General features: G+C 44.5%; 3 protein-coding genes across 9 annotated transcripts in view; 1 reads left to right on the top strand and 2 right to left on the bottom strand.

The window, feature by feature from the left end:
- GPBP1L1 (GC-rich promoter binding protein 1 like 1) overlaps positions 1 to 13,013 on the bottom strand; it is a 56,316-nt gene extending 43,303 nt beyond the window's left edge. Inside the window, exons 1-3 of one of the 4 annotated variants that reach the window (XM_066269351.1) lie at positions 11,457 to 11,672; positions 10,626 to 10,667; positions 8,948 to 8,995 (exon numbers count right to left, since the gene is read on the bottom strand). The gene's annotated coding sequence lies outside the window, so the exon portion shown is untranslated. Of the gene's footprint in view, positions 1 to 8,947; positions 8,996 to 10,625; positions 10,668 to 11,456; positions 11,673 to 12,875 lie in introns of those variants that run through there. The other 3 variants (XM_066269350.1, XM_066269352.1, XM_066269349.1) reach the window with 3 other exon arrangements.
- Positions 13,014 to 13,036: 23 nt separating this feature from the next.
- Positions 13,037 to 24,383, top strand: TMEM69 (transmembrane protein 69). Of its 2 annotated transcripts, none has more exons than XM_066269355.1 (3): positions 13,037 to 13,182; positions 15,773 to 15,911; positions 17,689 to 24,383. In XM_066269355.1, exons 2-3 carry the CDS (start codon positions 15,870 to 15,872, stop codon positions 18,394 to 18,396), a joined length of 750 nt encoding a protein of 249 aa, XP_066125452.1. In that variant the 5' UTR covers positions 13,037 to 13,182; positions 15,773 to 15,869; the 3' UTR covers positions 18,397 to 24,383. The 2 variants fall into 2 exon arrangements, with proteins under 2 accessions (XP_066125452.1, XP_066125453.1); XM_066269356.1 differs by lacking the exon at positions 13,037 to 13,182 and adding an exon at positions 13,873 to 13,974.
- Positions 14,802 to 26,079, bottom strand: part of IPP (intracisternal A particle-promoted polypeptide) — a 111,099-nt gene continuing 99,821 nt past the window's right edge. For 2 of the 3 annotated variants that reach the window (XM_066269343.1, XM_066269340.1), the window contains one exon: positions 21,724 to 24,941. In XM_066269343.1, coding sequence (XP_066125440.1) covers positions 24,717 to 24,941 — 225 coding nt within the window. In that variant the 3' untranslated portion in view covers positions 21,724 to 24,716. Of the gene's footprint in view, positions 14,954 to 21,723; positions 24,942 to 26,079 lie in introns of those variants that run through there. The other variant, XM_066269342.1, reaches the window with a different exon arrangement.

The raw sequence follows: 26,079 nt of genomic DNA, 5'->3' as shown, positions 1-26,079 counted from the left end.
CTCCCATAGCCATGGCTCCGTTGGAGCAGTGGGCCTGGGCACTGAGGATGGCTCCATGGCCACCTCCTCAGTGCTAGAATGGCTCCGGTTGCAAGAGTGATGCCCCAGATGGGTAGAGCATCACCCCCTAGTGGGCATGCCAGGTAGATCCCGGCTGGGCACATGCAGGAGTCTGTCTCTCTGCCTCCCTGCTTCTCATTTCAGGGAGAAAAATCAATCAATCAATCAGTCAGTCAATTGATCCTCGTAGTCAGGCCCTGGGAGTTTGTTCAGTGGTAGTGTTGGCCCAGTGTGTGGATGTCCCAGGTTTGATTCCAGGTCAGGGAACAAAGAAGTGTCCATGTGCTTCTCTACCCATCCTACGCTTGCTTTTCTTTCTCTCTCTCTCTCTCTTTCTCTCCCTCCCCCCTCCTCCTCCTCGTCCTCCTCCCCACCTGCAGCCATGGCTCGATTGGAATGAGTTGGCCCTGGGCGCTTAGGATGGCTCCGAGGACTGGGCCTCAGTAGAGGTGGGTTTAACGGTAGGCGCACCAGGTGTGCACCCTGGGCCCTGACTTCAGAAGGGCCCGGCAAAACCCTAATTTTACACTTTTTTTTTTTTGTATTTTTCTGAAGCTGGAAACAGGGAGAGACAGTCAGACAGACTCCCGCATGCGCCCGACCGGGATCCACCCGGCACACTCACCAGGGGCGACGCTCTGCCCACCAGGGGGCGATGCTCTGCCCCTCCGGGGCGTCGCTCTGCCCTGACCAGAGCCACTCTAGCGCCTGGGGCAGAGGCCAAGGAGCCATCCACAGCGCCCGGACCATCCTCGCTCCAATGGAGCCCTGGCTGCGGGAGGGAAAGAGAGAGACAGAGAGGAAGGGGGGGGGGTGGAGAAGCAAATGGGCGCTTCTCCTATGTGCCCTGGCCGGGAATCGAACCCTGGTCCCCCGCACGCCAGGCCAACACTCTACCGCTGAGCCAACCAGCCAGGGCCTATTTTACACCTTTTTTAAGGAAACCAAGTTTGGATTCGTATGTGCAATTTTTTTTTTCTTCATTTTTCTGAAGCTGGAAACAGGGAGAGACAGTCAGACTCCCACATGCGCCCAACCGGGATCCACCCGGCACGCCCACCAGGGGCGAAGCTCTGCCCACCAGGGGGCGATGCTCTGCCCATCCTGGGCGTCGCCATGTTGCGACCAGAGCCACTCCAGTGCCTGAGGCAGAGGCCACAGAGCCATCCCCAGCGCCCGGTCCATCCCTGCTCCATTGGAGCCTCGGCTGCCGCAGGGGAAGAGAGAGACAGAGAGGAAGGTGCAGCGGAGGGGTGGAGAAGCAAATGGGCGCTTCTCCCGTGTGCCCTGGCCAGGAATCGAACCCGGGTCCTCTGAACGCCAGGCCGCCGCTCCGCCGCTGAGCCAACCCGCCAGGGCTGTATGTGCAATTTTAACATTAATAGTACATATTTTTTTATCTACAGTATTTAAAAATATGGTAACATGTATTTTTATTTTCCCTGTCTCTATTTTTTTTAAGGGGCCCAATATTTTCCTCTGCACCCAGGACCTCAACTGACTTCAATCTGCCTCTGGGCCTCAGGTATTAAAAAATGGCTCAGGTTGCAACAGAGCAAGGGCCCCAGATAGGCAGAGCATCACCCCCTAGTGGGCTTGCCAGGTGGATCCTAGTCCCGGCGCATGTGGGAGTCTGTTTCTGCTTTCCTCCTCTCACTAAATTAAAAAAAAAAGTCTAATCATGATATACTATTTTACTTCCACTTACCTGGCAAAAAGGAAATCTGAAACTATCAAGTATCGATAAAGATGTAAAACAAGGAAATTCTAATATATTGCAGGTGGAAGAATAAACCTGTACAATCACTTTAGAGGACAGTTTGGAAACTATGAAACCTATGACCTACCAATTTTTAAAAAATTCATTTTGGAGGAGAGGGAGAGACAGAGAGAGAGAGAGAGGAGACACAGAGAGAGAGAAGGGGAGGAAGAGCTGGAAGCATCAACTCCCATATGTGCCTTGACCAGGCAAGCCCAGAATTTCAAACCGGGGACCTCAGCATTTCCAGGTCAACGCTTTATCCACTGCGCCACCACAGGTCAGGCTGACCTACCAATCTTAATCACACATGAACACAAAACAAGACCTCTCTCCAGATAAATTTTAAAAGGTTGAAGACTACTGCTTTTAAGAACTGAGAGTAGCCCTGGGCAGTTACCTAGGTGGATAGAGCGTTGGTCCAGCATGCAGATGCCCAGGGTTCAATCCCCGGTCAGGGCACATATGAGAAGCAACATCTGCTTCTCTCCCCCTTCTTGCTCTCTTCCCCTCTCACAGCCAGTGGTTTGATTGGTATGAGGGTCAGCCTCAGGTGCTGAGGATGGTTCAGTTGATTCAAACATCAGCCCCAGATGGGAGTTGCTGGTTGGGATGCCTGTGGGAGTCTATCTCTCTCTCTTTAAAAAAAAAATTTTTTTATACAGGGGCAGAGATAGAGTCAGAGAGAGGGATAGATTAAGGACAGATAGACAGAAACGGAGAGAGATGAGAAGCATCAATCATCAATTTTTCATTGCGACATCTTAGTTGTTCATTGATTGCTTTCTCATATGTGCCTTGACTCTGACGGGCCTTCAGTAGACTAAGTAACCCCTTGCTCGAGCAGGCGACCTTGGGTCCAAGCTGGTGAGCTTTTGCTCAAGCCAGATGAGCCCGCGCTCAAGCTGGCGACCTCGGGGTCTCGAACCTGAGTCTTTCGCATCCTAGTCCAATGCTCTATCACTGTGCCACTGCCTGGTCAGGCGGAAGAGACTCTTAAAAAACTGCCCCATGCCCTGGCCGGTTGGCTCAGTGGTAGAGCGTCAGCCTGGCTTGCAGAAGTCCCGGGTTCAATTCCTGGCCAGGGCACACAGGAGAAGCGCCCATCTGCTTCTCCACCCCTCCCCCTCTCCTTCCTCTCTGTCTCTCTCTTCCCCTCCTGCAGCCAAGGCTCCATTGGAGTAAAGATGGCCCGGGCACTGGGGATGGCTCCTTGGCCTCTACCCCAGGCGCTGGAGTGGCTTTGGTTGCAACAGAGCGATGCCCCAGAGGGGCAGAGCATCGCCCCCTGGTGGGCAGAGCGTAGCCCCTGGTGGGCGTGCCGGGTGGATCCCGGTCGGGCACATGAGGGAGTCTGTCTGACTGTCTCTCCCCGTTTGCAGCTTCAGAAAAATACAAAAAAAAAAAAAAAAAAGAACAACTGCCCCACTAGCACTGCCACTGTCCCAGCTAATGGAATGGATTCTAAATTGTCTTTGCTTCTTTGCACCTCTCACTTCAGATTCAAGTCCCCAGTCAAATATATTTGAGTGGGCTCAGTTGCCAGGCATCCAACAGAAAGTGTATGTTTAAGAGATGTGTATGTGTAGATGCATACAAGCTACCGGCACATAACCTTTCCTGTTTCCTCTCCCACTAAACTTTACAAAAAGCAATGTTGGAAGGGGTTAAAATGGTAGACAGACAAAAGGAACAAAAACGGATCACTTTGAAGCCCAATGAATAGAATGTGTACACAAGAATCTTTCTAATCGTCCCATTAGTAATAAACTTTGAACCGTGTGACTTCTGCTTCATTGGTCCAAAGAGCATTTCCTGAAAGTAATTTCACAAAGTACAAAAATTTTAAAAACTAAAGTTTATAACCTTTCTCATATAAACTCCTTTTCAATAATATCTTGTCTTTCAAAATCATAAACAATGCTGCAACCATACCTAAACACCATCCCACTAATAGACATGGAATTCACTGAAATCACAACAGTTCCAAGTAAGAAGTGTTAACACATACACACATTTACCCTCTAATGCAATCTGACATATTAAATTCTGGCTGTAAGATTCAGGTAACTAAGTGGATTACACTTATGCAAGTATCTGAAACTAAGGTTTTAGAACCAGTAAAAATGTTACAGCATTTGCTTCAAAAGTCACTATTATCAACTACGCTACAAATAAACAAGCTATTGCTTGATTGGGTGGTGGCGCAGTGGACAGAGCGTCGGACTGGGATGCTGAGGACCCAGGTTCGAGACCATGAAGTCACCAACTTGAGCGCGGACTCATCTGGTTTGAGCAAAGCTCACGGGCTTGGACCCAAGGTTGCTGGCTTGAGCAAGGGTCTGCTGAAGGCCCTCGGTCAAGGCACATATGAGAAAGCAATCAATGAACAACTAAGGTGTCGCAACGAAAAACTAATGACTGATGCTTCTCATCTCTCTCCATTCCTGTCTGTCCCTATCTATCCCTCTCTGTCACTGTAAAAAAAACAACAACAGAAAAACCCACAAGCTATTAAGTAGTAATTACTTTCATCAAGTATTTGCAGCTACACTGACCCTGAAAGGCTCCAAATTCCCTATGAATATAAGTAAATAGACTATGTGCCACATTTTAAAAATTACAGTTCTTATAATTGAGATTTAATAGTGACTATCACAAAACATGTTTATACTTTAAGTTCATTTTACTTACAAGCATTTCTAAAAATCTCTTCTCAAAAGCAATCAATAAACAACTACAGTAAAGCAACTGTGAATTGATACTTATCTTCCCCCACTTCTATCTCAAAAAATAAAATAAAATAAGAACTCAGTAATAAACTTGTTTTCCCCTCCCCCCCTTTAGTTCATTAACTTTCGAGAGAGAAGAAGAAAGAGAGACAGGAACATCAATCTGTGCCTGTATGTGCCCTGATTGGGGATCAGTCAACCTCTGAGCTTAGGTAGGCTGCTTTAACCAACCAAACTATCTGGCCAAGGCTCAGTAATAAACTTTTATACTAGAGGAGCAGACTCTGGATCTAGCTGGCTCTGTCATTTACTAGCTGTGTGACTTTGGGCAAGTTACTTTACCTCTTTTCGCTTCAAATCCTTATCTGTAATTTGGATATTGTTGGAAAGTTGATGATTAAATGAATAAATATATATATAGTGTTAAAAATAGTTGGTAAGTCCTGGCCAAATAGTTCAGTCGGTTAAAGCATTCTCCTGACACATCAAGGTGGCAGGTTCAATCCTGGGTCAGGGAACATACAAGAATCAACCAATGAATGCATAAATAAGGGGAAAAACATGTCAATGTTTCTCTCTCTTCCTTCCCCTTGCTTAAAAAAAAAAAGTCAGGCCCTGGCCGGTTGGCTCAGCGGTAGAGCGTCAGCCTAGCGTGTGGAGGACCCGGGTTCGATTCCCGGCCAGGGCACACAGGAGAAGCGCCCATTTGCTTCTCCACCCCTCTGCCGCGCTTTCCCTCTCTGTCTCTCTCTTCCCCTCCCGCAGCCAAGGCTCCATTGGAGCAAAAATGGTCCGGGCACTGGGGATGGCTCCTTGGCCTCTGCCCCAGGCGCTAGAGTGGCTCTGGTCGCAACATGGCGACGCCCAGGATGGGCAGAGCATCGCCCCCTGGTGGGCAGAGCGTCGCCCCTGGTGGGGGTGCCGGGTAGATCCTGGTCGGGCGCATGCGGGAGTCTGTCTGACTGTCTCTCCCTGTTTCCAGCTTCAGAAAAATGGAAAGAAAAAAAAAAAAACAACTCAGGATTTTTTTGGGGAGGGGAGGAGTGCCTGCCAAAAGTGAGTGCTCAATATATGTTAACAGTAAAATGTTTAATAGATGGGGGAAATAAAATTGGGGGGAAAATGCAGAACACAAAACCACTGCAAACCCATCATACTTATCTCAATTTTTATAATACAATCACTATATACTAGGGGAAAAAAAGTACAAGAAACAAACTACCTGAAAAGTTAATATTAAATGTGGCGGGGGGGGGGGGAATCCCCCAAAGCACAGAATTACCTATGAAGTTAGTCTTCACCTCACTCTTCCCTTCCCCAAAATCAATCTCAATCTAAGCCTTTTTATCCAACTACCAATTTACAGGAAATGAGGCAAAGCTAGAATATGGAAAACTCTGCAGGACAAATAATCTGGTTTCCTCAACAAAAGTGCAAGGAAAGAAATAGAAAAGAAAATACAAATTAAGAGGCTTTCGCCTGATCAGGTGGTGGCACAGTGGATACAGCGTCGGACTGGGACGCAGAGGACCCAGAGAACCCAGGTTCAAGACCCAGAGGTTGCCAGCCTGAGCGCGGGCTCCTCCGGGTGGAGCAAGGGGTCAGTCACTCACTCTGCTGTAGACCCCCAGTCAAGATACATATGAGAAAGCAATCCATGAAAACTAAGGTGCTGCAACAAAGAATCGATTCTGTCTGCCCTTGTCTCAAAAATAAAAAATAAAAGAGGCTTTGCCTGACATGTGGTGATGCAGTGGGTCAAGCATCAATCTAGAACACTGAGGTAACCCTGAGCTTGCCCAGTCAAGGCACATACAAAAAGCAACTACTATGAGTTGATGCATTCTGCTTCCCCCACCTTCTCTCTCTCTCCTCTCCTCTCTCTAAAAATCAATTAAAAAAAAAAAAAAGCGGCCCTGGCCGGTTGGCTCAGCGGTAGAGCGTCGGCCTGGCATGTGGGGAACCTGGGTTCGATTCCCGGCCAGGGCACATAGGAGAAGCGCCCATTTGCTTCTCCACCCCCCCTTCCTCTCTGTCTCTCTCTTCCCCTCCCGCAGCCAAGGCTCCATTGGAGCAAAGATGGCCCAGGCGCTGGGGATGGCTCCTTGGCCTCTGCCCCAGGCGCTGGAGTGGCTCTGGTCGCAACAGAGCGAAGCCCCGGAGGGGCAGAGCATCGCCCCCTGGTGGGCAGAGCTTCGCCCCCCCCTTGTGGGCGTGCTGGGTGGATCCCAGTGGGGCGCATGAGAAGTCTGTCTGACTGTCTCTCCCTGTTTCCAGCTTCAGAAAAATACAAAAAAGAAAGAAAGAAAGAAAAAGAGGATTTGAAAGGACATCAGGTCCTGGCTGGTTGGCTCAGTGTTAGATCATCAGCCCAGCCTGTGGAGGTCCTGGGTTCAATTCCCAGTCAAGGCTCATAGGAGAAGAGCCTATCTGCTTTCCACCTCACCCCCCACTCCAACCCCGCCCCCGCAGCCATGGGCACTGAGGATAGCTCCATGGCCTCCACCTCAGGGGGAAGAAGAGCTTGGTTGTTCAGCAACGAGCAAGGCCCTCAGATGGGCAGAGCATTGCCCCCCTAGTGGGCTTGCCAGGTGGATTCTGGTCAGGGGGCATCCAGGAGTCTGTCTCTGCCTCCCCTCCCCTCCCCTCCCCAACTAAAAAATAAAAAAGAATGCCAGTCAATTACAGTGTATGAGATCTGGATTCTTTTTCAAAAAACTAAAAAAGTCAACAGGAAACAATATCTAAGAAGGAAAAACAAAACAAATTCCATATGCAAGGATCTATTCAGATTTCATTAAATTTCACTTGAAAGGTAAAAGGATATTTATTAAAGACAATTTACTTAACAATTATGAAGTGCTTGTATAGTCAGGCATTGTTTTAAGAACTCTGCAAGCCTGACCGGGCGGTGGCACAGTGGATATAGCATCGGACTGGGATGCGGAGGACCCAGGTTCGAGACCTTGAGGTCGCCAGCTTGAGTGCGGGCTCATCTGGTTTGAGCAGAGCTCACCAGCTTGGACCCAAGGTCGCTGGCTCAAACAAGGGGTTACTCGTTCTGCTGTAGCCCCTTCCTGCCCCGTCAAGGCACATATGAGAAAGCAATCAATGAACTAAGGTGTCATAGCAAAAAACTAATGATTGATGCTTCTCATCTCTCTCTGTTCCTGTCCGTCTGTCCCTATCTGTCCCTCTCTCTGTCTCAGTAAAAAAACAACAAAAAAAAAACCCTCTACAAATATTTCATTTATTTGACCACAGTAGTACCTATGTGCAGGTACTACTGTCACCACTTAACAGAGGAAGAAACAGGCATAGAAACCTCACCTAATGCTGAAATTCAAACTCAGGCTATAAAGTTGGTGCCTTTCATTATTACCATTTCATACTATCTCTCTTCATGATTTGGTGGAAACAGCACTTTGGAATCAGATAAAACCGACTGAATCTCCATCTCTCATGTTATGAAATTATTATTTTTTGTTATGAAATTATTGAACTCAGAACCTTTGTACACTCATTTGTAAAATGGTTAATATTTATTTAAAGTTTTAAGGAATTATGAAATTATATATTAAACATATACTAGACGGCATTACAGCCTTTAGTTTATGAAGCCCACAATAAACGGTTCTCACTACCCTTCCCATACCTGCTAAGACTAATTACAAAGCAGAACTAATAATTCATAAACACATAGTACAAACACTAGAACAGCTCTACTTTTTAATTACCTAAAGAGCACCCAACTTTCCAACATACTTATAAACTTCAAGATTAGCAATAATTCAGAAGAGTATTTTATGTAATGAAATGTCAACTTCTAATCAGCAGAAACAAAGAGTTTGCAACCTAAATTCAAACAAAACTTATTCCACACAACTAGACCTGATGCTAAGTGTACTAAAACTCCGTTTATTTTTGAGATTCTCTAACTCGATGTCTGATTAATGAAGGCAAAAAGTTATTTTATCATAGGAAAGGAAGGTAAGTTTAATGAGTATGTTAAAAATCAACTCCATAAAAGACAGCTTTCTATGTTGTTATCCTGTGTATATCTTGCACTTATTTGTTAAACTACTAAGTTCTTTGATGGCAGGAATGTTTTAAGATCATCTAGGTATTCCTAGTGCCCAGCATGCTGAAACTGGCACCATAGTACAGCCTCTAGTATTTCTTAGAAGAATGAGTGACTTGTTTTGTCTAAAAAAATGGGGGGGGAAAATGCCAAAAAGATTAATGAAACATCAATTATTTGCTTTAATAAAGGAAAATACTAGAATCTTTTAAATATCTGCCTAGTATATTTAAAATCACCTATACAAATTCAATTTATGTAACAATAGCAGTATTAGTTAACATATACTTTTGGCCAAAAGTTCAACCTCCTTACCAAAATATTTTTCAAGCTTGACTGTAGTCAGTTTTATTTTGGGCAGACCTCAGTGGGAAATAAAAATCAAGGTTTGAGTTAGAAGTGACTTGGGCAACTAGGTCTCAGCACAAACACTTTTATTAAATTCCAGACAATAGCATTAATAGTCATTTATGAAGTAGCATGTTATCAATGCACCACCTAGATTTTTTCCCTCATCATGGTTAAAAACCATAAAAATACACACACCAAAATTTACCTTTTCCATGAACTACTTTTTCAGTTGGGATCCTTCAGATTGATTAGGTTTGAATGCAGGTTCTACTACCTACTAGCTGGGATGAATCTCTGGACTTATTTTCCTCACTACCAAATGAGGGATAAAACACTATTTACTTCATTAGGAATAATAAATTAATAAATAAAGCACTTACAGCAAAACTCAGTCCCTGGCACATTAGCGTCATCAGTGTTATTAAGTGTACACAACTTAGCCATAAAACAGATATACACCTGCTTAAGTCTGATTCAGAATTGTATTTTACCTTTAACTGAGCATTTAAAAATGAATTTTAAGCAGAAATATACCCCAGATCTCTTACTATTCCAAATTTATTAAAATGGTTGCAAGTGCCCTCCTCAGCTAAGCTTTTAAACAGCCAATGATGGAGAAAACGAACTGAATTCATTCAAAATAAAAAAAGGCTTCATAATTTCTCCCAAAATTTCAAGAGCTCTGATTAAGATACTATCCAGAATCAACTGAAACAGTATTTGTATCAACATGTACAAACCATTTTTGAGTACTCTGGGGAAAAAATTACAATGAGATCTCATCTAAATTTATGGGTTCAGTAGGTAACGATGGCAAATAAAACAGATTAACTTGTAACTTCCATAAAGCATTTTAAATGTTTTTTTCTTTTAACACCACCAAAATAAGGACAAGAAATCCTAGAAGAATCTACAAAAATAAACTTTTGTGTTGAAAGAATGTAGGAAAGTAAATTGAAACTGACTCCCTAGGGAAGATAAATTTTTACTATTAATTCCAAAGTTCTCACTCACATTATCATTTTATCATTTTATCTTTTATACAGATTGCAGCCTGAATCTCAAGCACCTTCCCAAACACTGAAGTTAACTGTCTCTGGTATCCATTCTATGTCTTTTTGTTTTCAGTTAAGACTTCTGGATCTTATTGTTAAAAACAAAACAAAACGACAGCCTTTTGTTTAAAAGGACACAACAATCAAACACTCTACAGCTAAAGTTTGTTTCCACTTGTCTTACACTCTTCTAATAAATGTCCCAAAGTTAACAGCACTCGATTCTCCTTCAAGTATTACACATAAAAGACCTTAGAAAAGGCCAGCAGTTCACCAAATTACAAATCTAAGTCTACTGAACACTAACAGTCACTATACTTTTGGATGAGATTTACACAGGAACGTGACTCCAGTTACTAAACTCAAACATGAACCATCACGAACTCTGTGTTTTCCTAAGCAATAAATATCAAAGTTAATGGCAAGTATTTCAACAAATATTTCAAATCAACCTCGAAGTACAAAGTTGGCTGATAAAATTAACACCACAGCACAATTTCAAAACTATAAGCAACTACGTACAACAAACAAACCCCGCACCCACTCTTATGTAAACTTTCCGAGTAAGCCAACTTCTTTAGCCTCACCTTTGTTTTCACCTACCAAGACTCTTCAAGATAAGACATCAACTGCAAGAAGACCAAAAGATCAAAAGATTTAGCTGTTTTCTCTGTAGGAGAAACAACTGAAAATTTAAGACGGCGTAACGTATTTAAATTACCGAAGCTCAGGGCACTTCCCCAAGCTACAGCCATTTTAGATTGCCTTTCTTTCGAATTTAACAGGGGGTGGTGGGGGAATGAGAGGTAGATTTAAAACAGAAAAAAAAAAATCCTCGTTATAATACTTTAAAATCCAGCAGCTTCTTTTCGGGGGTGATAGTGGTAGGTGCTGGATAGACAATCTAAATCAATGAAAACACCTCGCTACCAAGGAGAACCGGGACGCTGGGGGCTAAAGGGTTTTACCCCTCACATACCCCACATTTGCCTTACATGATTATTTCTTCTTAGATTTTTCCTTCACTGGAAGAAAAAAAAAAGGCACTTGGTTCTAACTTATAAAGGAAAGAAAAAGAAAACAGTAAACCAAGTCACTCAACCGCCAAGCCGAACGCCTGGACAGAAGCCAGGGAGCCGCAGGTGAGCGTTCCGACCCGCAGACCAAAGTTGAAACAGGAGCACTCTGGCAAAGCGCGGCGACGCTCGCGCTCAAAGCGCTACGCGCGGGGGGAGGTGCCCGGTGCGACCCACACGACCCACCGGGCTCCGCTCCCACTCCCGGCCGACCCACACACAACCACCTGTGTGAAAGCCTCCTTCAACTTGTTTCAACAGCCGGCGGGTCAGGCACCGGGCGGAGTCCCCTGTCGGGAAGACCCTAGATCTATTACCTCCTTGTCTGGAACCCTTACTCACCGGGCAGCGGTCGGGCTACAGCTAGGTGCCAGACGCGGTGTCTGAGGGGCGTCCTCAGCTTCCTGATCCCGCACAGGCGAAAAGCCCACAACCATAACAAAGCTCTTCCCAAAATGGCTGCCCGGCCCACAAGGCCCAGGAGGGGCAGAGCGGGTGGAGGGGGAGGAGCAATGACCAACCCAGCCCGCCCCCATTCAACACCGCTTCACACACACACACCCACTCCCACCGCCCACTGGGGACGCACGCGCACGCGCCCTGTTCGGATGACCCTGCCGGAGCCGCACGCCGCCAACGTTCGGGCGCGTGAACGGCGGTTATTCCCCGCCCCGCTCCCAAGTCCTTTCCCCTCGAGGCGGCGGCCAATCCAGCTTGGTGCTCCCCTTATCCTCCTGCCCAACACTAGGGCCTGGGCGCGTGTCAGTGTGTGGTGTGTATATGTGTACCGGGTTCTTCCCGCCCCTTTACTTTTTTCCTTCTCACATACCCACTTCTGGGCAAACACTCGTCCTCAAATTACCTCTACAAATACTAGCAAACCGGTTCTACAAGGGCGTGCGTTTTCCGACCCTTTCCCTCCTTCTGCCCCTTCACGTGCGCATCTTGTTAAGACTCCAGCCCCCAGAGGGCCACACGGTCAGGCTCTGGAAGTCAGCGCGCTGGGTCCGACGCGCGACCCGCTGGGAGTGGTAGTTCCGCCCAACAGCTGGCGTCAAGCGCCAGATCCAGCAGTGCGGATTTCTGGCCTCAGTGCCCGGTGGAGAAGCTGTCTTCCCAGTCAAAGTCTCATTGGGTATATTGCACTACGGGAAGGGGCGGCGCTGCCATAACAGACAGAGAGGGAAGTAAGAGTGAAACCGTATCGCAACTAGAAGCGGTTACTGTTGCGAAGAATTTGCTGTGAGCCCATCCTGCACTGGACGCTAAACCACATGATGGCCGGCAACCTGGACACTATGCTACCTAGAATCTGGAGGGATGAAGGAACTGGGCCCACTGAGCTGTTTTCTTACTTGTATTAAGAAAGCCGCTGAAATTGCTTGGTGCTGTTCCCCTTTGACAGACTATGAAAGAAGGACCCAGAGAAGGGAACTTGCCCAAGGTCACATAGCCAACAAAAGTTAAAGCGAAGGGTGACAGGACGAATGATCTTTCTGAATCACCGCCAAAGCTCTTATCACCAATCACACTTTTCATGGGCGGTAAAATCCTGCCCCTGTGCTCTTTATTAATGAAGTTTCCAAGTCCCGCAAAGAGAATGGAAGTAGAAAGTTTTTTTTTCTTAAATAGTATTAGTAATTAAGGATCCTAATGCACAGTGAGATGTGCCCCTTTGTTATACAAACTAAAAGATGAGTTCCAGAGATGACAAGCAATTTGGCCAAGTCACACTTGGCCTAGACTCCAAATCTCTCCTACCTTCTTCCACCATCACTCTGAGATTGTTTCAGTAGTTGCACTCTACCTTCCCGAGTTGGCAGGGAAACCTGGAATGGGAGGCAGGATTATTCAGCTATTCTACAGACTTCAAAAGCTGGCTTTCACAGCAAAGCTCAGTTTCGGAACCATTTAGCGTTGGTCAAGTTCCCATCCGGATTTTATTCCCTCCCCCACCTCCGGTGTCAGGAAGTAAGAGACTGTAACTCCAATTGCCGGAAGTGCCTTTTCAGGGGTACCTGACTGATGTTGCAGCTCAGTTTTCCGTCTTCCTGCACGACACTGGCAAGTAAGTACCAGGGCTGTTGCCACAAATGCCGGGTGGGACCGAGGGCATTAAGGGTTGGCAGTAAGAGCCGCGGGCATTGGCCAAAGTTTACCGAGGATCCTTGCGTCCAAACTCCATCCCTTTTTCTCATGCAGGTTTTGAGGTCTGCAGTTTCCAACTTTTTTGGGGGTTGGGGGAGCTGTGGAATTACTGAGCGATTTCGCCTGAATGGAGCAGATTAACTCTTGGGTTTGTCCTTAATTCCCTCACCAGTTGGACGTCCCTGAGCTTTAGGTTGTCACTCGCTGTAACCCCTGAATTAGTTAGAAAGTACGTATCACACAATGCATATGGAGTTCCGAAGGTGGAGGGACCGCTGAGATTTTACATTTTGGGGGGGGGGGGTATTTCTCTGAAGCTGGAAACGGGGAGAGACAGTCAGACAGACTCCCGCATGCGCCCGACCGGGATCCACCCGGCACGCCCACCAGGGGGCGATGCTCTGCCCCTCCGGGGTGTCGCTCTGCTGCGACCAGAGCCACTCTAGCGCCTGGGGCAGAGGCCAAGGAGCCATCCCCAGCGCCCGGGCCATCTTTGCTCCAATGGAGCCTTGGCTGTGGGAGGGGAAGAGAGAGACAGAGAGGAAGGAGAGGGGGAGGGGTGGAGAGGCAGATGGGCGCCTCTCCTGTGTGCCCTGGCCGGGAATCGAACCCGGGACTTCCGCACGCCAGGCCGACGCTCTACCACTGAGCCAACCGGCCAGGGCCGACCGCTGAGATTTTAATTGGACTCATCCAGAAGGTTCTTACGCAGGTAATTTTGAGCAAAAGTGAATGTGTGGGCCCTGCAAACAAATATGTGTTCGAGATTCAGTTGGTGTATGTCATTTTAAGATCAACTCAGAGGCCCAGGATAACTTAACGCCCTATTGGCTTCCTATGTATAGAATGAAGACATTGACCAGTATACAGGAGTTCTCAGATCTTTGAACAAGAAATTAGTTCATTTCAGTTGTTAATGAAGCAGTAACTGGGTTTTGGGTTTTTTAGACACCCCATTCTCCTTAAGAATGGGACTCGCGCAGTGGAGAGAGCGTCGGACTAGGATGCGGAGGACCCAGGTTTGAGAACCCGGGGTCGCCAGCTTGAGTGCGGGCTCATCTGGTTTGATCAAAGCTCACCAGCTTGGACCCAAGGTCGCTGGCTAGAGCAAGGGGTTACTCGATCTGCTGAAGGCCCGTGGTCAAGGCACATATGAGAAAGCAATCAATGAACAACTAAGGTGTCGCAAGGAAAAACTGATGATTGATGCTTCTCATCTCTCCGTTCCTGTCTGTCTGTCCCTGTCTATCCCTCTCTCTGACTCTCTCTCTCTCTGTCTCTGTAAAAAAAAAAAAAAAGGGACTCGCATGAGACATTTGGATTCATATTCTCACTCAGTCACTTACTGGCTGCTTATATTCAACAGGATTCTTAATAATTTCCTTTTGTGTAAGGAGGGAATAATAGCTCATATTTTTTGAGTGCTTGCTTTTGTCAGGCACAGTTCTCAGTTCTTTACATGTGTTAACTGATTTAATTTTTACAATGACCCTGTGTTGTTAAAATCCTTATTTTCAAGGTAAGTGAATTGCACCATAGCAAGATTAAATAACTTGTCCAAAGTCCCATAACTAATAAATGGTGGAGCCAGGATTCCAATCCAGATTGCTTGACTCCAAAGTCTGGCGTGCCGGGTGGATCCCGGTCGGGCGCATGCAGGAGTCTGTCTGACTGTCTCTCCCTGTTTCCAGCTTCGGAAAGATACAAAAGGAAAAAAAAATTAAAACAAAGTCTGTGCTTTAGCTTAACAGGTTATATAGTCTCTTAGCACCATGTTAATGAGGTTATTGTATTAAATGAGTTAATATATACAAAACACATAGTGTCTGGCTCACAGCTGAGTTGTATTATTATCATTATTTTGAGCTGTAAGCTCCTAAGTCCCAAAATAAATAACTAAGGGCGGAAAAAAGAACAGATGCTATGACCTTCAATTTTAAAGATCAGAAAATTGGCACTTATTATTTTTTTTTTAAGTGAGAGGAGGAGAGATAAACAGACTTCCACAGTTGCCTTGACCGGAATCTACTCGACTTCCCCCATCTTGGGCCAATGCTCGAATCCTATCCTCAGCACCTGAGGCCAACGCTGGGACCAGCTGAGCTATTCTCAGGTCCATGTTCCAACCAATTGAGCCACTGGCTGCGAAAGGGAAAGAGGGAGAGTAGGGGGTGAGGAAGGGAAAGAGAAACAGATGGTCGCTTCTCATGTGTGCCCTGACTGGAGATCAAACCCAGGACATCCATTGAGCTGACGACTGGCCAGGGCCGAAAATTGACACTTAAAGGGAACAATTTATCCAAGTCACCACAACTGGGAAATGATGGAGGTTATCTGTAAAATCCAGATCTCTGTGCATTACTCTTTCCAGAGAAGGAAAGATATATAAACACTTTACTGATTTTCTTGAACATTAATGTTTTAAAAGGAAACTGTTATATGGAAGAAATTCTTGAGTTACTTTTTAAAAATTATGTATAAAATTAAATGTCACCTTATTTTGTACACAGCAATATGCTTCTGATTCAGCCTGTCCACTTGCTGTAAAAATACATTCATCAGAACTGCCTGGCATCTTCTTGAACACGACTTCATTTAGGGCCCATTATGCTTCACTTCATCCAGAAGTTTTCTCAAGCATCCTTACAGGTTGGTTTATTTAGCAAATATTTGAACACTACTTGCAAAGCATGGTTTGGCTGGGCAATAACGAAACAATCCTCTCCATATAAATACAAATAAGGAAAATATTTAATATGTCAAATGGTAAATGCTATGGAGAACTATAAAACGGGAAGGCAATGCGAATTGTCAACAACAGACTTACCATTGCACTTTCTATAAATAAGGTGGTCAGAAGTTAGGGAATGGGCCATGCAGGTAGCTCAGGGAAGAACATTCTAGACAGAAGGAAAAAAGAGGCCTCAAGATGGATTCATTACTAGCATTTTGAGGAATCACCAGGATTTTTTTTTTAGAAAGAGACAGAGAGGGACTGACAGGAAGGAGAGAGATGAGAAACATTAATTCTTCATTGACACACCTTAATTGTTCATTGATAGCTTTCTCATATGTGCCTTCACTGGGAGTCTACAGCCAAGCCAGTGACCCTGAACTCAAACCAGATGAACCTTCGCTCAAGCCAGCAACCTTGGGTTTTGAACCTGGGTCCTCTGCATCCCAGTCTGGTGCTCTATCCACTACGCCACCACTTGGTCAGGCACTATTCTTAAATAACTTTCATTTTTCCTTTCATCTAACACTTCTTGAGTTACTGTTGATCTTTTTACTAGTTGAAATCTGGAATCTGCTCACTAAAGCACAGACTCAGCAGGGAAGGTTATTTGGCCATATACCATGAAAGGCACTAGCGATATTTTTTACAGCATAGAAAAAAAATATGATCCTGGAAGTATACCACATAGGGTACCAGAGCATTAAATCAGACTGGAGAAAGCTTAAGTTGAATTTGGAAAGACAAATTCCCAAATAGAAAAGTAGTAAGCCAGAATTCTAGGCAGACATGTAGAGAGGCATGGGAATATAAAAAGGATGCAGTGTCCATAAAGCTAGATTGCTTTTCTCTTCATAAAATAACATTCCCACAGTGATTAGTGCAACCGCTTTTGCAAATTACAAATAGGAGCAGTTTAGAATGCCAAATACTAAACATGCAGTCTTGACCTTTTTTTTTAGCGAGACAGACACAGGAGGGGAGAGAGATGAGAAGCATCACCTCATAGTTGCAGCAATTTAGTTGTTCATTAATTGCTTTCTCATATGTGCCTTGATTGGGGTGGGGCTCTAGCTAAGCTAGTGACATTGGGCTTAAGCCAGCAACCATGAAATCATAAACTGATCCCATGCTCAAGACGATGACCCTGCGCTTAAGCTGGTGAGTTTGCACTCAAGCTGGATGAGCCCATGCTTAAGCCGGTAACCTCAGGGTTTTGAACCTGAGTCCTCAGGGTCCCAGGTGGATGTTGTATCCACTTTACCACCATTGGGTCAGGCTATTCCTTTTTTTTTTTTTTTTTGAGAGGGAGGGAGGAGAAAGATAAGCATCAACTCGTTGTTGCTTCATTTTAGTTGTTCATTGATTGCTTCCCATATATTCCTTGATGGGGTGGTGGGGGCTCAGTCCAAAGCCAGAGACCTCTGGGCTCAAGCCAGCAATCTTGGAATCATGGTAATGATCCTGCACTTTCAAGCCAGCAACCCCACGCTCATGCTGATGAGCCTTTGCTGAAGTCAGAGACCTCTGGGTTTCAAATTAGGGACTTCAGAGTTACAGGTCAACACACTATCCACTGTGCCACCACCAGTCAGACAATAGTTTATTTTCATATTGTTCTAGATTGAAATTAACTAAGACATTTGGTTTTTTTAAATCTGTTTTTGTCTTCTGGTTCTGTTTTCTTTTTAGATGCTGAAGTACCCTTTCACAGTTGGACTACGAGCCAGCAGAATAGAAATACATTCTATCAAGATACGTCTCCAGCAGAACTTTTCACCTTTCTTTCTAAGGGCTTGGCCTTTCTCATCGTTTCCAGTGTGTACGAGCAAAACACAATTCTATCATACTTCTCCATGCAGCTTTAAAAAGCAGAAACAAGAAGTACTTTCAGCCAGGCCACCAAAAACTATCACATACCTGCCTGATAGCCCAAAGCCAGCATTATACATATCTCTGGTGGGACTAATCCCGTTCGTTGCACCACCACTGGTCATGGTGATGACAGAGACTTATATCCCCATATTAGCTTTTACTCAGATGGCTTATGGAGCCAGTTTCCTATCTTTCTTGGGAGGGGTCAGATGGGGTTTTGCTCTGCCAGAAGGCAGCCCAGCAAAACCAGACTTTCTCAACTTAGCTAGTAGTATAGCTCCTGTTGTGTTTTCATGGTTTGCCTTCCTTATCTCTGAAAATCTCAGTGAAGCGATGGTCACAGTAATAATAGGTATGGGGATAGCATTACATATTGAACTTTTTCTCTTGCCACATTATCCCAATTGGTTCAAAGCCCTAAGGATAGTAATAACTTTAGTGGCTTTTTTATCATTTGTTACCACTTTACTACTTAAAGATATTTATCCGGAGAAAGGACCTAAGAGACCTGGTCTAGTAGAATAAATATAAAACTATTCTGTAGATGATATTAACATATTAGCTACAGGCATTATAAGGTTTTACATCTTTTTTTTGTCTATTTAGCTCTTTGTTTCCCACCAGTGGTAATTTATTCATTTTTAGAATTTTTTATATCATAGGAACTAATGTGATCAACAGCTTGAAAATCTGTAACAAGTCCTTTTCATATCATACTACCGTATCTCTCCATGTATAAGACGCACTTTACCCCAGAAAAAATGTGGGGTCTACAAACTGGGTGCGTCTTATACAGTGGTTATATTTTTTTTTACTTGCATTTCCCACTTTTTCGTGCTTGTTTTTGCGCTCATGGTTGAAGACAGTAATTCATCATCAGACACAGATGAGGACAAGCTAATGGACGGAAGTTTTGACAGTAATGGAGTTGTATGAATTTTATGATGAATAAAACTTGAGTTTGACTGAGCTGTGGTGGTGCAGTGGGTAAAACGTTAACCTGGAATGCTAAGGTCTTCGGTTTAAAACCCTGGGCTTGCCTGGTGAAGGCATATATGGGAGTTGTTGCTTCCTGCTCCTACCCCCATCCCTCTCTCTCTCTTTCTCTTTCTCACTCTCTCTCCTCTCTAAAATGAATAAATTTTTAAAAAAAGAAACGTATAGCCCCTCCCCCCAAAAAAGCTTGAGTTCAATAACTATGTAATACATTTTTTTTTTCTTCAAATTTCAGGCCCCAAAATTAAGATGTGTCATGCATGGGACTGTCTTATACATGGGGAAATATGTTAGGTTGCAGTTCTCATTCAGTCTTATGAATTATATAGTTGTTCACTCATATACATTTTGATGTTTTATTTTGAATAATGTAAAATAATTAAAAAGGAAAATCCGGCCTGACCTGTGGTGGCGCAGTGGGATAAAGCATCGACCTGGAAGTGCTGAGGTCGCTGGTTCAAAACCCTGGGCCTGCCTGGTCAAGGCACATATGGGAGTTGATGCTTCCAGCTCCTCCCTCCCTTCTCTCTCTCTGTCTCTCCTTTCTCTCTCTCTCTCTCCCCCTCCCTCTCCTCTCTAAAATGAATAATAAAAAAAGGGAAAATCCCTTTTGATAGAGCCTATGATCACTGAGAAAACACATTCTCCTTTTTTTAAAGATTTATTAATTTTACAGAGAGAGGAGGTGGGGGCGGAGAAGTGAGAAGTATCTAAGTTGCTTCACTTTAGTTGTTCATTGACTGCTTCTCTTACATGCTTTCACTAGGCAAGCCCAGGGTTTTGAACCAGTAACCTCAGTGTTCCAGGTCAATGCTTTATCTACTGTGCCACTACAGGCCAGGCACATTCTCCCATCTCCGGGAAAACTTCAATCCACAAGTGTCTGAAAATAAGTGATTCCAGTGTGTAGTTTTCATTGCAGTTGTCCCTGGGAATTGCATTTCCAAGCTCATTTTACGTGGTATAACCTAGTTACATGAGCTGGAAGGATCTTTGACTCTAAAGTCATTTGGGAATAGTGTCACAAGGGAAAGTCATGTTTAAAAAGAAGCTGGACATTTTCTAGTTTTTATCAGAATATTTGGCAGAGTATAGATGCAACTTATCACCAAATAGAATACCAGCTGGTCAAAATTATTTAAAAGAATAAAGTCACAAGTACATAAAATTAAGAAAAGTCGGCCCTGGCCGGTTGGCTCAGTGGTAGAGCGTCGGCCTGGCGTGTGGAAGTCCAGGGTTCGATTCCCAGCCAGGGCACACAGGAGAAGCGCCCATCTGCTTCTCCGCCCCTCCCCCTCTCCTTCCTCTCTGTCTCTCCCCCTCCCGCAGCCGAGGCTCCATTGGAGCAAAGATGGCCCGGGTGCTGGGGATGGCTCCTTGGCCTCTGCCCCAGGCGGTGGAGTGGCTCTGGTCATGACAGAGCGAAGCCCGGGAGGGGCAGAGCATCACCCCCTGGTGAGCGTGCCGGGTGGATCCCGCTCAGGCGCATGCGGGAGTCTGTCTGTCTCCCCGTTTCCAGCTTCAGAAAAATACAAAAAAAAAAAAAAAAAGTTTACCCGTTAAAGCCCATGGCTGAAACCACTACATAATTTTTTGTTAATGTGGAAAAGTTTCCTACAGCCTGATAATAAACTAATACTCTTCAGAAGATCTTTCTCAGAAGGAAAAGCAAAATCACAGTAGGAAGAGCAAAATCAAAATTCTTTATTAGTACATTTTTTTTTTTTTTTAGTACATTCTTTTTAAAACAATCTGTCATTACCTGGGAAACAAAAGGCAGCTTCCTATTTTCAGGGAATCTCCTGGTGCTATTAATACCAAACACTGATTGTCTTGACATTACAATTCTGCCCCAGCAGTACATAATGCCTCCCTTCACAGTACCATTTTAGGATGCCAGGCAATAATGAGAAGTATAGGAGCATTTTGTAAATCTCTTTTGAATTGGAATTGATTCTCTGTAATTAGAAATATTAAAAGCATGTGAAAAAGTCTACAAGTTATCTTGACACTTCATTCCTTCATATTTTACAGATCCCAAGTTGTGACCCTTCAGACTTAACAGTTTTGTGTCTGCACTACATAAGCTTTTTTTCCCTCCCTTTTTTAAGTGAGAGGAAAAGGAGATAGACTCCCACATGGGCCACAACCAGGATCCACCCGGCAACTGTCTGTGCATGATGATGCTTGAATCAACTGAGCTATTTTTAGCGCTTCAGGCTGACTGTGCTCAGATCAACTGAACTATCCTCAGCTCTCGGAGACAATGCTTGAACCATTTGAGCCACTGAAAGAAAAGTGGGAGAGGGTGGGTGAAAGACACAGGTGGTCGCTTCTCCTTTGTGTCCTGACCAGAAACCAAACCCAGGACATCCATATGCTGGGCCAATGCTCTATGCACTGAGCCAACTAGCCAGGGCCTACATAAGCTTTTGTTAAAAAATAATTTTTATAAATTTATTTACTGAGAAAAATGGATTTATTCCACTTAGTTGTGCATTTGTTGGTTGTTTCTTGTTTGTGCCCTGTCCGGGGATCGAGTCTGGCATATAGGACAATGCTATAACCACCTGAGCTACCCAGCAAGACACAAACAAAAGCTTTTAAAGATTAAGTTTTAGAAAGCTTTTATTTATTGATTTTACAAAGGGAGTCGAGTGGGAGATACAGAGCAAAATGTATCAATTCAGTTGCTTCATTTGAGTCGCTCATTGCCTGCTTATTGTTTGTTGTATGTGCCTTGATCTGGGCAAGCCCAAGGTTTCGAACTCATAAGCTCAGTGTCCCAGGTGGAAATTCTATCCACTGTGCTCCCACAGGCCACTCATTTTTTTTTCCTTTTTTTGATTTTTAGAGAGAGGAGAGAGACAGAAAAAATGGGGGGAGAATCAGGAAGCACCAACTTTTCGTAGTAGTTCCTTCCTGTATGTGCCTTGACCAGGCAAGCCCAGGGTTTCAAACCAGTAACCTCAGTGTTCTAGGTCAACATTTTATCCACTGTGCCACCACAAGTCAGGCTAGGCATTTTTTTTTAATTTAAATTTTAAGCCTGACTGGCCCTGGCTGGTTGGCTCAATGGTAGAGTGTCAGCCCAGTGTTTGGATGTCCTGGGTTCGATTCCCAGTCAGGGCACACAGGAGAAGCGACCATCTGCTTTTCCACCCCTCCCCCTTCTCTGTCTTTCTCTCCCACAGCCATGGCTCAACTGGTTCAAGCGCATGAGCCCTGGGCACTAAGGGTGACTCCATGAAGCCTCCACTTAAATAGCTCAGTTGCAAGCATGGCCCCAGATGGGCAGAGCATTGGGAATTGCCAGGTAATCCGGGTCGAGATGCATGAAGGAGTCTATCTCCCCTCCTCTCACGTGGACAAAAATAAAAAATAAAGAAATGAAAAATTTTAAGCCTGACCTGTGGTGATGTAGTGGATAAAGCATTGACTTGAAACACTGAGGTTGCTGGTTCAAAATCCTAGGCTTGCCTAGTCAAGGCACACAGGAGAAACAACAGTGAGTTGATGCTTCTTGCTCCTCTGTCCCTGCCCCCACATTTCTCTTTTTCTTTCCTCTCTCTAAAACATCAATAAATAAAATCTTTTTTAAAAAGTTCTCCATTGATTTGAAGGAAGGTCAAGTAGGGGGAGAGGGAGAGAGAGAAGTATCAACTGTTGTCCCACTTAGTTGTTCCATTTAGATGTGTACTCAATTGATTGCTTCTCATATGTGCCCCGACCTAGGATAGAATCCACGGCCTCAGCATGCTGTGACGCTTTATCCACTGAGCCACCTGGCCAGGGCCAACATAAGCTTTTCTTAATACAAGCATATGGTTAAGTTATGAAGAAAAGTATCCTTATGGGCCAATACAAATATTTTGGATATGAATGCTACCTGAGTTTTTAATGCTTATAAAAAGTTTACTCTAAATAAGCTGTTGACGCTTTTTACAAAGAACTTTAGTAAAAAAAGGGGGAATCAGGAATATACTAATCAAATCCTAGAATCAGTTAGGTAAACCTAAATGTAAGAAAGATCTTTTTTTTTTAATAAATTTTTATTAATGTTAATGGGGTGACATTAATAAATCAGGGTACATATATTCAAAGAAAACATGTCCAGGTTATCTTGTCATTCAATTATGTTGCATACCCATCGCCCAGAGTCAGGTTGTCCTCCCTCACCCTCTAAGAAAGATCTTTAATGTAAATGGCTTCAACTGACTAGTAGAAATAACTTGAAAATGATGATTATGTACACAAATCTCAGAAATGGACAGAGAACAATTCTCTAGAATACTTCTCAGACAAGCCCAGAGTTGTTTTTTGGTTTTTTTAAAGCCAGGTTTTCAAACCTGCAACCTCAGCATTCCAGGTCGATGCCTTATCCACTGTGCCACTACTGGTCAGCCTTAAGAATTTTCACAGGCATCTACCATTCCACCTTCTCCAAGCCAGGCAGTAAGATATTTAGGCTTGTCCATGTACAAGTATGCTTTACAAAGTTTGATGATCCAAAGCCAAACATATTTTTAATGACTTTAAAAAATAGGGAAGAAATTTACTAGGTGCATACCACCCACTGGGCTCTATCACCCATTACATCATCCTATTGCAATAAAGGACTTTCACTAAGAACTTACTCTTTTTTTTTTTTTTTTTTTTTTTTTTTACAGAGGCAGAGATAGACAGGGACAGACAGACAGGAACGGAGAGAGATGAGAAGCATCAATCATCAGTTTCTTGTTGCACGTTGCGGCTTCTTAGTTGTTCATTGATTGCTTTCTCACATGTGCCTTGACCGTGGGCCTTCAGCAGACCGAGTAACCCCTGCTGGAGCCAGGGACCTTGCGTCCAAGCTGGTGAGCTCTTTGCTCAAGCCAGATGAGCCCGCGCTCAAGCTGGCGACCTCGGGGTCTCGAACCTGGGTCCTTCCGCATCCCAGTCCGACGCTCTATCCACTGTGCCACCACCTGGTCAGGCACTAAGAACTTACTCTTAATTACACACTTGCATTCTCAGCATCAAGACCAAAAACATAAGTGAGCAAAAGCTTTTTTTATATTGTTATGAACAGGTCAAAACTTACCTCTCTATATAAATAGTTAGATATTTCCAAATGTCCCTCCCATATATCTGCTGCCAGTAAAAGGTTTGGGACTAGTGAAACTCCTAACATCGAATAAAACGAGGAAATTGTTTCATTGGCTTTTTGCTGTAGATTAAACTATGGCTATGGAAAATTGTGCTCTGGATTGAACCATGAATGAACAGACATCATTAAACTGTCTCATTGATATTCTTAAACAACATAAGGATCATGTTACAGCTTGAATTGCACTGGAGAAGCCACTAAAGGGACTATTTGTCAAGAAGTTTCTAGCAAATCATGTCTACAAATAGGACTCTACTCCTAACTGGACAATTTTAGAGTATAAATAGCATTTCTATTAGTAAATTTGGTAAATTTTTGTGAGCTCTTTATTAACTTAGGTTATATTCCATATCCCTTCTCATTCAAATTTTTAGAAAAATAATTCTTGCCTGGCCTGTGGTGGTGCAATGGATAGAGTGTCAACCTGGAACACTGAGGTCGCCAGTTCACTTGACTAACAAGCAACTAATAATGAACAGTTAACGTGAAGCAACTATGAGTTGATACTTCTCGTTCCCACCCTCTGTAAAATCAATGAAATAATCTAAAAAATAATAATAATTCTCCAATCATTTATCTATCAAATACATGGAACACTCAACAGACTCAAAGTTCCTATGACCAAATACATGTGTGATTTACAAAAGACATTTTTTCTATATTTTTAAAATGTTTCTTGGGCTCTCTCATGGTTTACATTTCACAGCACGGCGACACCTCCTTCACAACGACTGGTGATCATGTTACCAATTTCTGTCCATGTATCTGAATGAGGGTTATAAACTTCAACTGAGTCCAAGGTACCTGGGGCCAAGAAATCATGGCTAGAAGATCGACCTCCAGAAACATATAGAAGCCCATTGACTGCTACAACACACATGCCTGCTCTAGGCACTTTCATTGAAGCAACTTCAACCCACTTTTCCTGGTTAAGAAAAAATAAATAAGTTAACAGTGCCATACAATGATAATAGAGAAAACTGCTGAGAAATAAGATATTATGGTTCTATTTACATATTTAAATTTCAGGTTTCTTGTGGGGGTTTTTTTGAGAGAGAGAGGAACAGACAGGGACAGACAGGAAGGGAGAGAGATGAGAAGCATCAACTCATAGTTGTGGCATCTTAGTTATTTAGTGATTGCTTTCTCATATGTGCCTTGACAGGGGTGGGAGTGGGGGCTCCAGCTGAGCCAGTGACCTTGGGCTCAAGCCAGTGACCTTGGGGTTTCAAACCTGGGTCCTCGGCATTCCAGAGTGACGCTGTATCCATTGCACCACTACCTGGTCAAGCTACATGTTTAAATTTCAAACTCAAAATTCAGTCTCATCAGTATATAGAACATTATTTTATTTTAATTAATTTATTTATTTTACACAGACAGAGAGAAGGATAGATAGGGACAGACAGACAGGAACAGAGAGAGATGAGAAGCATCAATCATCAGTTTTTCGTTGCGACAGGTTAGTTGTTCATTGATTGCTTTCTCACATGTGCCTTGACTGTGGGGCTACAGCAGACCAAGTGACTCCTTGCTCAAGCCAGCGACCTTGGGTCCAAGCTGGTAAGCGTTGCTCAAACCAGATGAGCCCACGCTCAAGCTGGCAACCTCAGGGTCTCGAACCTGGGTCCTCCTCATCCCAGTCCAACGCTCTATCCACTGCACCACCGCCTGGTCAGGCAGTATATAGAACATTTTAAAATAAACTTAGCCCTGGCCGGTTGGCTCAGCGGTAGAGCGTCGGCCTAGCGTGCGGAGGACCCGGGTTCGATTCCCGGCCAGGGCACACAGGAGAAGCGCCCATTTGCTTCTCCACCCCTCCGCCGCGCTTTCCTCTCTGTCTCTCTCGTCCCCTCCTGCAGCCAAGGCTCCATTGGAGCAAAGATGGCCCGGGCGCTGGGGATGGCTCTGTGGCCTCTGCCCCAGGCGCTAGAGTGGCTCTGGTCGCAACATGGCGACGCCCAGGATGGGCAGAGCATCGCCCCCTGGTGGGCAGAGCGTCGCCCCTGGTGGGCGTGCCGGGTGGATCCCGGTCGGGCGCATGCGGGAGTCTGTCTGACTGT

This window comes from Saccopteryx bilineata, chromosome 3, assembly GCF_036850765.1.
Source record: "Saccopteryx bilineata isolate mSacBil1 chromosome 3, mSacBil1_pri_phased_curated, whole genome shotgun sequence".
Classification (NCBI taxonomy): domain Eukaryota; kingdom Metazoa; phylum Chordata; class Mammalia; order Chiroptera; family Emballonuridae; genus Saccopteryx; species Saccopteryx bilineata.
Note: the sequence above shows the minus strand (reverse complement) of the source record. Positions and strands in the feature narration are given on the sequence as shown.

What these genes read in the sequence shown, in the direction of transcription:
- TMEM69 (XM_066269355.1), top strand. Translation starts at nt 15,870, where the DNA reads ATGCTTCACTTCATCCAGAAGTTTTCTCAAGCATCCTTACAG. An exon ending in TTTCTCAAGCATCCTTACAG is followed by an intron (nt 15,912 to 17,688) that starts GTTGGTTTATTT and finishes TTTTCTTTTTAG; the next exon opens with ATGCTGAAGTACCCTTTCAC.